This window comes from Terrapene carolina, unplaced genomic scaffold (genome assembly GCF_002925995.2).
Source record: "Terrapene carolina triunguis isolate 2854851 unplaced genomic scaffold, T_m_triunguis-2.0 Scaffold85, whole genome shotgun sequence".
Classification (NCBI taxonomy): domain Eukaryota; kingdom Metazoa; phylum Chordata; order Testudines; family Emydidae; genus Terrapene; species Terrapene triunguis.
The window spans coordinates 9,748,171-9,761,376 of NW_020664436.1; the positions used below are offsets into that span (position 1 = coordinate 9,748,171).

General features: G+C 42.4%; 1 protein-coding gene across 3 annotated transcripts in view; it reads left to right on the forward strand.

Annotated features, from left to right (window-relative positions):
* Positions 1–10,609, forward strand: part of EIF2AK2 (eukaryotic translation initiation factor 2 alpha kinase 2) — a 35,781-nt gene extending 25,172 nt beyond the window's left edge. For 2 of the 3 annotated variants that reach the window (XM_026649621.2, XM_026649622.2), the window contains exons 11-17: positions 2,411–2,530; positions 3,828–4,020; positions 5,438–5,563; positions 6,267–6,365; positions 7,994–8,026; positions 10,011–10,073; positions 10,184–10,609. In XM_026649621.2, the coding sequence (XP_026505406.1) occupies positions 2,411–2,530; positions 3,828–4,020; positions 5,438–5,563; positions 6,267–6,365; positions 7,994–8,026; positions 10,011–10,073; positions 10,184–10,303 (754 nt within the window). In that variant the 3' untranslated portion in view covers positions 10,304–10,609. The remainder of the gene's footprint in view (positions 1–2,410; positions 2,531–3,827; positions 4,021–5,437; positions 5,564–6,266; positions 6,366–7,993; positions 8,027–10,010; positions 10,074–10,183) is intronic. The other variant, XM_026649620.2, reaches the window with a different exon arrangement.
* The last annotated feature ends 2,597 nt before the right edge of the window (positions 10,610–13,206 follow it).

Here is a 13,206-nt window from a genome sequence, read left to right on the forward strand (position 1 = left end):
TGTGTGTGTGTGTGTGTGTGTGTGTGTGTGTGTGTGTGTGTGTGTGTAGGGGGGGAGTAGCAGTCCCTACCCCTCCCTGTTGCTCCAAGATGCACTGCCTTGGCGTTGGTTGCTGGGGCTGCCAGCAGGGGTTGGGCTCTGCCCCTCCTGGAGACACCTGGGGCACAACACTGGAGGAGCAGGCAGTTAGTGAGTTTCCCCCCCTTCCAAGAGACTATGGGGCTCAGGCTTTGGGCTTCAGCCCTGGTGTGGTGGGGCAGCAGGCTCCGTTTGCACGGCTTCAGGCTCCATCTCCAGGCCTCGGCCACGGGGCTCTGGCTGTGGGGATTCAGGCTCCAGCCCCATGCTGCCTCCCCTGACTCCCCCTCTTCCATCCATGGCTTAATTTGTCCCCAGGCTTGCCAGGGCTGAGTAAGTCTGCTGTGAAAAGAGATACTTGTATGTTTATTAATATCAATTTTCACAACAGAATTAGTAGCTAGCAACAAATAAAGGATCAGCGAACTGCGGCCACTGGGAGCCACAATCGGCTGAACCTGCGGACTCGGCAAGTACACAAACCGGCCTGGCCCGCCAGGGGCTTTCCCTGCACAAGCGGTGGAACAAGTTTGGGAACCACTGCCCTATAGTTATAGACTCAAAGAGCTACATGACAAATTTCTGTTCCCAATAAAGGGCTCTTCAGTCTAGCAGACAAAGATATAACAAGATCCAATGGTCAAATGTTGAAACTAGACAAATTCAGACTGGAAACAAAGTGTAAATTTTTAATAGTGAAGAACAATTTACCATTGGAACTATTTACCAAGGGCTGTGGTGGATTCTAAGTCACTGGTAATCTTTAAATCAAGATTTGATGTTTTTTCCAAAAGCTCAAGTATCAGGGGGTAGCTGTGTTAGTCTGTATCTACAAAAACAACAAGGAGTCTGGTGGCACCTTAAAGACTAACAGATTTATTTGGGCATAAGCTTTCGTGGGTAAAAACCTCACTTCTTCGGATGCCCAAATAAATCTGTTAGTCTTTAAGGTGCCACCAGACTCCTTGTTCTTTTTCCAAAAGCTGTGATTTTGTTCAAAGAGGAATTATTTTGGGGAAGTTCTGTGGCCAGTGTTATATAGGAGGTCAAACTAGATTATCACAGTGTTCTCTTAGGGCCTGGGAATCTATGAACCTGCAAAACACTTAGTAGATTGTCTATGAATGGTGATTACTGCTTTTATAAAACTTGTTAGCAGCAGACTAACAGATTTATAGAACATTTAAAGGGACAGAGTCACTTTGAAAACCACATTTGTGTCTGAAAATGTTTGAACTCCCTGTACTAACCAGTAGCAATTCAGATGACTATATACACTGGGTGGGAGAAATCAGCCCTCCCTATTTTTTCTTTGTGCTTTTGGCAACACTCTTTATAAAACCAGTATAATTGTTTCTTTGTCATTGTGTCACTTGCTAAAAAGACCATTATAAACATCATCAGGGGAGCATAAAAAAACTTTTCGGGACATTCTAATTTCTGATAAAATGCCAAGTAATATTTATTTTAAATCAATTAAAAAACAAGTTGTAAGTGTCTCTTTAACAAATCGTTTTAAGGATATCCTCCTCCATGTTATTTACAACAGTTTCAGAGCAATCTTTAGTCTAAATTGCTTTGGTGTCCTATTTTAATGAGTATATTGTATTACTAAGTGTTCTTCAGGATATTTCTTATTTTCATTCACATTGCACTCCTGAGAAGTAAATTTAACACTTTGAACGTAAGCCCTATATGTTCCTCAAATAAAGGGTTACATTTGGGCCCCATCTGAGGTTGAAATTAATTCATTGGACAACCCTACAATAATCAAGGTAGGCCCCAACTCTGCAAATAATTTTGCATATGAATAGTCTTGCTGAGCTCAGTGTATACAGAGGGACTACTTGCAAATTAAAAGTTATATGCTGTAGTGTTTGCAGGATCAGGGTCTTTGGATGCTTAATTTCTCCATGATCGCATCAACTCTATGCTTTGCTTATCTGTTGTGTTCTTATGACTAGATAAGGTATTAAGTACAAGAATCTGAGTTTAGTGTGTGTGTGTGTGTGTGTGTGGGTTTTTTTTTCTCATTTCAAACATTTTGAGCAAGGTTCAAACACTTGAGTGCTCAGGATAATAGAGCAGACAATAGGCAAAACACAAGAACAGCCTGGCAAACGAAACACAGCTAGTAGACATAATTTTCAGCTTCTCTTTCAAAATTAAACAATAATATTGACTTTTAAAATAATTCAAAATAGAGATACTTAATCCTGAAGATTACTACTGCTGCTTGATATCCTGTCATCAATTAATCTTATTGTTCATTTTATTAAGAAGTATCAGTTCTTCAGTGTTGTGTAATGAGAATTTTTCTTTGTTTATTTAGTAAAGTACAGCGTGAAGTACAAGCACTAGCAGAGCTTGAGCATGAAAACATCATACGGTATTACACCTCTTGGACTGGGAAAGACTATCTCAATTTTGAGAACAGTTCAAGCCTTTCAAGGTAAATAAAAATGAATTCTGTAGTGTAATCAATGGTTCTTTAACTGGAATAATCAGATTATTTTTTCCCTATTGCAGATTTATGTGGCAAAAAAATGAGTGAATTACAGATCCCTACACTTTTATATTTTTTCCAGCTAATAAAAGAAGAAAGAACATGAAAAATATTTAACATCAGGCAGCATGCTTAATGAAAGACATACATGTATATGTATATCTCCTTTTGGTTGATGAATTGCCACTTTTTTGGTGAACAGTTTGTGTTGCAGATATGTACACTGACATTTAGGCCTAATTTGGAATGATGTCTTACATTGAAGCCAAATCAGTAGCAGGATCTTCAGCAAGTGAGGGAGATGGTATTTGCACTGGGATTAAAATGCAGGAGTTATTTGTTCTCAAACCTGTTTGTTTCACTCACTAGATCGTGCCCTGTCCCATGCTATTGTTCTGCCCCACCTTGTGTCCAGAGAGCCTACTGGCTGCTCAGCAGAAGAGCTGACTCAGAGCATGTCTACACTACAGCCCTAAGTCGACCTATGTTAGCTCGACTTATAGCCACTGCAGTAATTACTGTCCACACTACCCTCCTTCTGTCTGTGGTGCATGTCCTCACTAGCAGTGCTTCCACCGACTGAAGAGGGGCATTGTCGGGGGCTGAGGGCCAAGTATCTAAGCTCTGCGTAGCTCCCTGCTGGGAGCCCCTCTGTCCCCCCTCCTGGCTCTCAGCTCCCTGCTGGGAGCTGGGGGGCAGCCGCCCCAGGCTTCTCAGCTCCCGGAGTGGGGAGCCTCTGGGCACAGCCTGGCTGGGGAGCAGGGAGCTGGGGGCTCCAGCATGGAGCTGTGAAATTGACAAGACAGCCAACAGCCGATGTAAGTAATGCAGTGTCTACGCAGACACTGCGTTGCCCTAACTACACCGACATAAGTGCTATGCCTCTTGTGGAGATGGAGTTGTTATGTCAGTGTAGTAGGGCACTTACATTGGCGGGACAAAGCTGTAGTGTGTACACTGGCATAATTAGGTCAAGGTAAATTGCCTTATATCAGCCTAACTGTGTAGAACAGGCTTCGGTGGCAGGCAGCTGGCTGTTTGGGAGCTAGGATTGACTCCAGTGCCGTCACTGGGAGCTCCAAGCCTACCCGTAGTGGTCCTAAAAAATTAGGGACTTTTGGCCACGATTGTGGGGGCCTGCAGCCAAATGGAAGGTTGGAAACCAGCAAACCATTGAGCCAACTGCTTAGGAACAATTGTGTAGTGCTGTTTTTAATACTGTGATTTCATTTTACTCTTACAGTTCGAGGCCAGATTTGCTATGTGATTGCCTTTTTATCCAAATGGAATTCTGTGAGAAAGGAACACTGGAGGGCTGGATTAATGAAAAGAGAGGGAAGGAAAATTACCAGACTGAGTCTCTCATCAAATTTAGACAAATAGTGACAGGAGTGGAATATATTCATTCTAAAGGGTTTATTCACAGAGACCTCAAGGTAAGCAGAACAGATTATTATTGTGTGGATGGACAGATGTATGAATAAGTGTTTGGAGGATCAGAAAATGTTGAACCATTATTTTATTTTCAGTAGGACTCCATGTGAGCATAAGGGTCTGTCAGTGTGTGTAAGATTGGGTATAAAACCACAAAGTGCTTTTGAATGTGAAATGCTGTATACTAGGTATATATTAAGTTTCAAGTTTGAGTTCAAAATCAGTTTTAATAAATCAGTTTTAATAAATCACATATAACACATCATATATTTTAGTGTACTGAAGTTAATGCCCTATAGAACAGTGTTTTTCAAAGTTCGGGTCACGACCCAGTACTGGGTCGCGGCATGTAAGGCACTGGATCGCCGCCTTCAGCACCCAGGGACCCTAGTGGCTCTGGTCAGCACCGCTGACCAGGACGTTAAAAGTCCTATTGGCAGTGCTGCCCAGCTAAGGCAGGCTAGTGCCTACCTGTTCCAACACTGTGCTGTGCCCCGGAAGCGGCCAGCAGTGGCTCCGGCTTTTAGGCAGGGGGACCACGGGGCTCTGCATGCTGTCCCCGCCCCAAGCACTGGCTCTGCACTCCCATTGGCCAGTTCCTGCCAATGGGAGCTTGGGTGGGGGCGGTGCCTGCGGGCGAGAGCCACGTGGAGCCAATTGCGCGCCTCTGCCTAGGAGCCGGACCTGCTGCTGGCCGCTTCCGGGGTGCAGCGCGGTCCGCGGTGCCAGGACAGGCGGGAAGCCTTCCTGTGCACCCCAGCTGTGCCACTGACCAGGAGTCGCCGGAGGTAAGCCCACACCCCAAACCCCTGCCCCAGCCCTGAGCCCCCCCCCAAACCTGGAGCCCCTTCCTGCACCCCAAACCCCTCATCCCCAGCCCCACCCCAGAGCCTGCACCCCCAACCCAGAGCCCTGACCCCCTCCTGCACACCAACCCCCTGCCCCGGCCCTGAGACCCCCCCCAAACCCAGAGCCCCTTCCTGCACCGCAAACCCCTCATCCCCAGCCCAGAGCCTTGACCCCCTCCCACACTCCAACCCCCTACCCCAGCCCAGAGCCCCCTCCACATCCTAAACCCCTCGTCCCCAGCTCCGTTGGGACATGGGCATCAACAATTTTCTTCAACTGGGTCACCAGAAAAAAAGTTTGAAAACCACTGCTATAGAATAACACAGTAGTACTTAACTGTATGCACCAATGAGAACAATTAGCTATTGTATCAGTCATGATTTCAGATTTTGACTAGTGTGTTTAAAATCTCATTGTTAAATTAACAGTTTTTATGTTGATACATAACTCCTATTCATTTCCTTGAATGTTTAGCAACTCTTCCACTGAAGTACCCTACGACTGATTTTTTTCCTGGTGCTAAAAGTTTGTAACGTGAAACTGAGACATTCTTTTAATTGTCCTTTTTAGCCCCTCAACATATTCATATCTAGTGAAGATAAAATAAAAATAGGTGACTTTGGACTTGTAACTTCAATGACAGATGACCTACGGACAACAGAAAAAGGAACAAGATCATATATGAGCCCAGAACAGGTAACCGTTACTGCAGATTTAATAGTAAGACATCAGGAGACACAAGTGTCTCCATAGTTATCCTTGCATTTAAGTCCAGATTTAGCCATCCCTGTCCTAATTTCTCCAGTACTAAACCAGTTGCCTAAAATTTTCCAGGTGTGATCCTAAACCAGGATAGATTTTTTTTTTTTTTAACTGGAAAATCTGAAGCAAATTGCATAAATCAGTTGTGAAATGAGGTGATCCTATCTCATCAATACTGTCTTACATTACAAAGTTTGAAGTCAGTGGGAGCTGTGGGTGATCAGCAATTTTGAAAACCAGGCCACTAATTTAGGTACCTAAATGTGAATTTGGGTAACTTTAGGCATCCATTATTGAAAATCTTGGCCTTAGAATCTCTGTATCTGATTCTCTATCTGTAAGGGGGAATCAATTACTTATCCTACGTATGTGGGACTATGGACGCTTTAAAGTCTGTATATTTCATTTCACTTAACAGTAAATATTATCCCTATTTCACAGATGGGGCATCTTTGGCACAGAGATTTAAGGACTTGTATGAGGGCCTGGTGGTCCCAATCATTCAGTTCTAAGGCAAAACTCTCATTGACGTCATAGGGATTTTAGCTTGGACTGTATGAAAACACTTAAATTACAATACATTTTTAGACCTAAAAGGCATGTCTGGTATATGCTATTTTTATTGTAATCACCACAGGCTGGAGACAAATATGGACAGGAAGTGGATATATTTGCACTAGGATTAATTCTCTTTGAAATTCTTTGGATATTTTCCACTGACACTGAAAAATTTAAGGTAAGTAATCTTAAATTATTAATGAAAAATAGGTCAGAAGAAAACTACATAAGGCAAAATATGATTTGACGTATTACTTGTAGTGTTCCTTATTCCCCCTTATGTCTGGAATACCTTCCTTATACCAGTACACCAGGTGTTCATCCTCTCTTCATTCTTGTCCTTCCTGAAAATTCATTTCAGTGAGACCCACGTATGCATATTGCTTTTGTTAATAAAAGCTGTCCCCCACCGTTTAAAACAAAAATTACCCTAGCACCATTCACTTGTCAATGTGTTTTGGTGCTATCTGTTTGTCACCTCTGTGTAGCCTTTCATTTTATTTAAAGTGAATTTGTAATGTGGTATTACACCACCGTGGGTTCAGCTCTGGCAGCTACAGTTTCAGTCTTAACAGAGTGAAAGTCACCTTTGCTACTTGCTTCAGATTTAGAGTCTCTAGGAATACATAAAGACCAAGGGTAGTGACCACACAGACATTCACAAGTACAAAATCTAGTCTGTTTTACAAGTTTTATTAAAGTTTCAGTGAAAGTTATGAATACCCAAGCATATAGAAATTCTTTCCGAACCTATGCACAAGTTACAAATATAGTTCTACTCACATCCTTAACAAGTGTTAGGATCTCATAGGTCTTTCATGGATTATTAGTAGAGGGATGGTTCCTGCTGGAGTTTCCCATAGGGAGCTCAACTTTCCTAAGCTAGGCACCCTCTTTTATAATGTAATTCTAACTAACCTCATTAGCATTTCTGCACATCATGCACACTGCGGTTAGGGCATGTGTTAGCAAAACGTGATTACCGGGTATCTTGTAAGCAAAAAATTACTTTTACTGTTATTGTTTTGCAATATCACCCACTGGCACATCTTTTCCCGTAATCTTAGGGCATTGGGTTATTCTTCGGTCACTTAGTTATATCAGCATTTCTTAACTTGATGGCCTAGTATGGGTAAGCTAAAATCTTACAGGCCTCAGCCTATAGGCCTTGCATTTCAGCCCTACTTACTTTTACCCAATACGATTCCTCTAAATACTGATCAATCTTCTACTTCTATAATCTTACAAATTAACTCTAATTAACATACAATGAATATATATGATGTTGATTAATCATAACATCACACAATAAATGAACAACAAACTAAAATCATTGGCTACATCTGCTATCTAGTATGTCAGACAGCTCTGCTGTCTAGTACAACAAATTTAATCTCCGTCAGAGAGGGGAAGAGAGAGAGAGAGAGATATCAGTTGAGATACTTATGTGGCCCTCAGCACTATGGTATCCGAGTGTCTCATTTATCCTCACAAAAACCCTGTAAGGTAAAGAAATACTGTGTTATTTTACAGCTGTGCAACTGAAGTACAGCGAGATTAAGACCCTGATCCTCCAAATACTTAACCACGTGTGTAACTTTATGCTAAGACTTGGTTGTAAAGGGTACATATTTTTTTTAAAATGGGAAATTAAAAAAAAAACCTTTAAAATTTTTTTCTATGGAAAAAAACACGTTGCTTTTGTCAAACTGAATATTTTTCAACGTTCAAAAACCAAGCAAATGTTAGAATTTGCGTGTTTTGCTTAGTTTTCACTATCTTTTCTCTCCCTTTATCCTCCAAAAGGGCAAGAATAAGGGAGGGGAGAAAAAAGAGAAGGTAAGAGAGAACCCCCCGCAAAAAAACACTTGTTCAAAAATGAAACAATTTTTTATTTGAAACAAATTTTCATTTTGTTTAAAAAAATGATTTTTAAAATCAATTAAAAATTGCTGCAATTTTTTTTTGCTTTTTTTTTTTTAATTAAAAAGACATTTTGCATCAGAAAACCTTTTTTACCAGCTCTACTTTATGCACATGAGTAGTCTTACTGAAGTGTATGGTATTACTCAGGTGCATAAACTTACACACATGTGTTTCAGTCTTTTCAGGATTGGGGCCTTGCCCAAAGCCACACAGTAAGTCTGTGGCAGAGACAGAAATTGAATCTGGAACTAGGTCCCAGTCCAGTATGTTGCCGGCCAAAGGGCCCGAGGAGGGCAACAGCGAGGTTCGTTGCCCGGTGTGCTTCACGCCAATAATCACACCAGGTGTGGAGAAGCAAACCAACTTTATTCAAGAGCTCTGAATAGGCACTAGGAGACCAGCATGTCTCAAATCAAGCGCAGCAAATATAAGCAAGTGTCCCCTTTTATATTCCAAGCTGTTTCTGTGCAAGCCTTTGTTCTGTTACTCCCTCTTACCCCTCCTACCCCTCCCTCCTCAAGCAGTTACAATTAGAAAGATTCCCGTCCGTATGCTTATCTTCGACCTTGTAGATTTATGCGTATGCAGTCTTTTCCTCCCCCTCTTCCTCCGCATTATCACTAAAAGTTTTGCTAGTGTGGTAGCTGTCTGCTAGAAAAGCTGACCATTACATTTCTGCTTCAGCCTGCTTCAGCATGTAAGCAGTTAGCATAGAAGTAGGTGAAAGCTCACAAGATGGAGTCACTGTGGTTCACTTTGACCCAGAGCAAAGGAGTTTCATCGGCACTTATGGCCTTCCACTCCCCTGAGTTACCTGGTAGCTATGCCTAGTGACACTAACAAGTGCCTAACTACAAACTATACTTCTGTCCTGTAAAATATATATCACATTTACCTGCATGGGACTGAAGCACTCTACAGCTAGTAACCTACACACCCTGCTTTGTACTCTTGGTCAAAAGGCATATGTCTGATGATCAAAACAGAGGTTTCTCTGCCTTCAGCATAATTTTTTAAAATTAGACCTCTGATACTACCTTTATCCTTTTTGCTGTAATGCTTGTCCTCTTTCCCCTGCCTTCCCAATGCTGGTCACCTTCCTCGGTCCTGTCTTGTCTTCAATTACAAGCTTTTGGGGGCAGGGAGCATAGCTAAAATTTTCAAACCTGAAAACTATGCCTGAAATTAAGTTCTTAAATCCATATATGAACACCTAACTAGAAGTGGTCTGATTTTTCAAAGGTGCAGAGCACCTGCCACTGTTATTGACTTAATTTAGAGTGAGGGTTGCTCAGCATCTTTGAAAATTAGGCCACTTCTATTTATGTACCTAAATATGTATTTAGGAGCCTAATTTTAGGCACCTGGGTTTAAAAATGTCAAGTCATTGTGACTTAGCACTGATTATTTAAAAGTGACTTAGAAAAATTCAAAAACACCTTTTTTAATGGCATTCATGGTGTGTGGGTGGGTGGGGGTGGGGAATGCTATTTGCATCTGCTTGTCTCACAAGTAGCAGTGATGCCAGCAGGGCCAGAGTTTAAGTCCTCTCCTGTAGATTTTTCCATGGAGATTGGGGTGCAGAACTACTATTTCTTTTTAATTGACAGTGAGAACCAGGGATTTGACAAAAATAAGGCAGAAGCAGGTCTTCATGGAGGTGAAAAAGCCAACAAACTCAAAGCTCTACAGAACACTTTTAAAAACACCTTACAGCCAAATGGAAAGCTTTCAGATACTTCCTTTGACAAATGCTGTCTTTTGAAGACTCGCTCTCTACCTGTCACTACGTTTTCTGATTATTTTGTTTTCATGCTTTGTGTGGTTCAATCACAGGGCTTCAAAATGCAGTCAGTGGAAATACCATACTAAAAAAATTATTTGGTGTCATTTTTAGGAGTGGCGCAAAATAAGAGAATGTGTACTTCCAGAGGAGTTCAGCAAGAACTTTCCATTAGAGGTACAGTATAACACATTATTTCATCTATTTCCTCATTATTCATGTTCAGTATTTTATTTCCTCTAATATATACTGTACCTTGTTTGTTTGTTTGTTTGTTTGTTTTACAGAAATACATAATTGAGCAATTGCTCTCAAAAGACGTTGCAAAGAGACCTTCAGCATCTGATGTATTGAAGCTTTTGAAGCTTGTTGCTAAAAAGAACCCAAAGAACGCACATACATGTTAGGCACCCTATCTCTAAAGGAACAACATAAGCTCTGTTTCGGTCCAGAATTTGACACCCCCCCCCCTTAAAATTGCTGAAATGTGACAAATGTATTTGGAATCTTAGGTTCAATCCTATTGTCCTTTACAAAACCAGGCTTTACATGGGGATCTCTGCAGGGATTGGGGGAATGAAAGCCTCTTCTTGTGATCCAGAGCATCAGTATAAATTTCTACTTACACCCCATAGTCTGAAGCCTTGTGCCCCTGTCCTTTCTCACCTGTGGGCAGGTGGTGGGTGTCGTGTTTTATAGGTGGATCAGCAGTCATGGACTGCTGTGGAGGGAACCACCATGGTACTTCCTGGGGTGGAGAGGTCTGTCTACAGTCTGCCCCTGCTGTACAACAGAACGTCAGCAGGTCCGGTGCAGAGGGCCTCTTATTTCCATAAGTAGGAAGAAGGCAGGTTTTGACCTTTTATTCTTAGGTTTGCTGCCGCCTGCTGTTTTAAATCTTTTGCTCTCTCCCAGCAATAACCATTTATTTTTATGTCACCTAGAAATATTGTGGGTATTTTACAGTAGGAAATTTTAGGAAAAATTGCCACTTCTGGCTGTATGGGTGGAAGTGCTAGGGCTAGGTTCACAAGAGGGACTTGGGTGCCTAGTATAGCAGTTAGGCACCTAAGTCCAACATTTAGGCACCACTTGCACTCACAAAATCATTGCTCAGCTGCCATCTAACCCTGTAGGCCCCTAAAGTCCCAAGGTGACTGAGTTTCTACTGGTGAAGTCCCAGAGGGTCCCAACTTTTTGTGGCTGGATATGCTCACCCAGGATGTGGGAAACCTGGGGTCAAATCTCTATTCTGCTGGGTCCTTCCACCTCCCATGAGAGTATCCAAACCACTGGTTTCAATCTCTTGTTGCAGCTGCTCCACTTTATAGTAAATAATGAAATATTCATGGGGCCGGAGAAAGAGTGTGAGTGACTCTAGTGGTTAGGTCAGCCTGCTGAGAGGTAGGAAACCCAAGTTCAAGTCCCTTCTTCACATCAGGCAGTGTAGAGATTTGAACCCAGATCTCCCACATCCTGTGTGAGGGCTCTAACTGCTGTGCTATGGGGTAATCCTCCTTTGTGGTTTTTCATGAAAAATGACTAACCTGGCTTAGGTGTCTAACTCCAGGAGAAAGGTGTGAATCTGAAGTGGAGGTAGGTGTCTTCCTCTAGTTGGGACTTAGGCTCTCAACTCCCTTAAGCCCCTGGGAGGCCACAGACAGCTTTCAGGGGGTTCACCAAGCAGGGCCAGTGTTAGACTCGCTGGGGCCCAGGACAGAAAGCTGAAGCCCCATCACATGGGGTTGAAGCATGGGGCCTGGAGCCCACCACGTGGGGTATGGGGCTCCAGGCAACTGCCCTGCTTGCTATCCCCTAATGCCAGCTCTGGTTTTTATATGCAGAAAACCAGTTATTGTGGCACAAGTGGGCTGTGGAGTTTTTATAGCATGTTGTGGCGGTGTCAGAAAGAAAAAGGTTGAGAATCCCTGGCAAAGACCACATCACTCTCCACAGCATTTCCACCTAAGCTATCTAGTAGGCTCAGTGGGCTGGCATTTGTGAATCCCATTCTAACTCTCCCCATGCATTGTACAGAAAGCCTGGGTGCCTAACTCAGGACAGTGAATTCCACTAAGAGGCAGGGCACCTAAAAGTCCCCTTTGTGAATATATAGCCTCTCGTGTAGAGAAGGTTCATGTGTCTTTATTACTGTCTAACACTGTGGGGAAAATAGCTGGAGTCTTCTCTAGACAAGGTCTGTGCTGTGTGCTCTTTTCTGGCCGATTGGTATCTACATATAATTAGCAATAGCTAATATGCTTGTTGCTGGCACATGGATCAAAATATCTTGACCAAAATATCTGTTAAAGCACCTTTTAAGTTGTTTATTACATTAGTATAATAAATTTCACTCCACTTAAAAACACCGGACAAGTTAATGTTTGCCAAATGGAAAATGACAAAATTTGGTAAGAAAGCATTAGAAATGTTATACATATTTGAAGATTGCAAGCTTTTGTTTTTTTTTGTCTTTATATCTGAATGTTAAATTATTAGCAAATTGCTGGTGCTGTATAAATAATGCTAATACAATGAGGGTGTTTCAAACAATGAAGAATTTAAAACTATTTAGGCTCTTAAAGAATGTGTCCCTTTGAGAATTAAAGCTCAGTTTAATGATTCACTTTATAGAAACCAGGTGTCACAATGAGTTAACACAGCAGTTTTCAAACTTTTTGAGCTGAGCCCTCCCTTTGAGTTACAATTTTTGGTTGTAGCCCCCAAACCCAGACAAAAAGAGGCAAGTCGGGGTAGAGATGGGACTTCCTCCTCAAGCTCTGCCACTTGCCTTCTCCCCCTCTCCCAAATGTTCCTCCACACCTCCACAGTTTGAATACTGAGTTAACAGATAAGATCTGTTTTTGGTCTTTTGAAGATTGGGATTTGTCTCTGAAATGTAAATCCGCGTCCTACCCAAGTCAGCTGTGTCGATTGCTTGGGCTCCACAATGTTCCCTCAGTAGTAGCCTCATAATAATGATGTGGTCTTCAATCTCTGTCCACTTCCCAGGAGAAGAGTCAGTGACAGCCCCTCACTCCCCCATTTTATATATATATATACCACATGGAGACAGGGATGCTGGAACAGTTTGTATAGTGGGGGTGCTAAGAGCCATTGAACCAAACTGTAAACTCTGTATATGATGGAAACCACTTCAAGCCAGGGGGTGCTGCAGCACCCCCAGCACTCCTAGTTCCAGCACCTCTGCATGGATATGAGTTGTGGTGAGGCAGGTGCCACAGACCAAGTGGTTGTGGAGGGTGCTATCAATAAGAGGCCAAGGGACCTTCAGAGCAAGGAAACAATC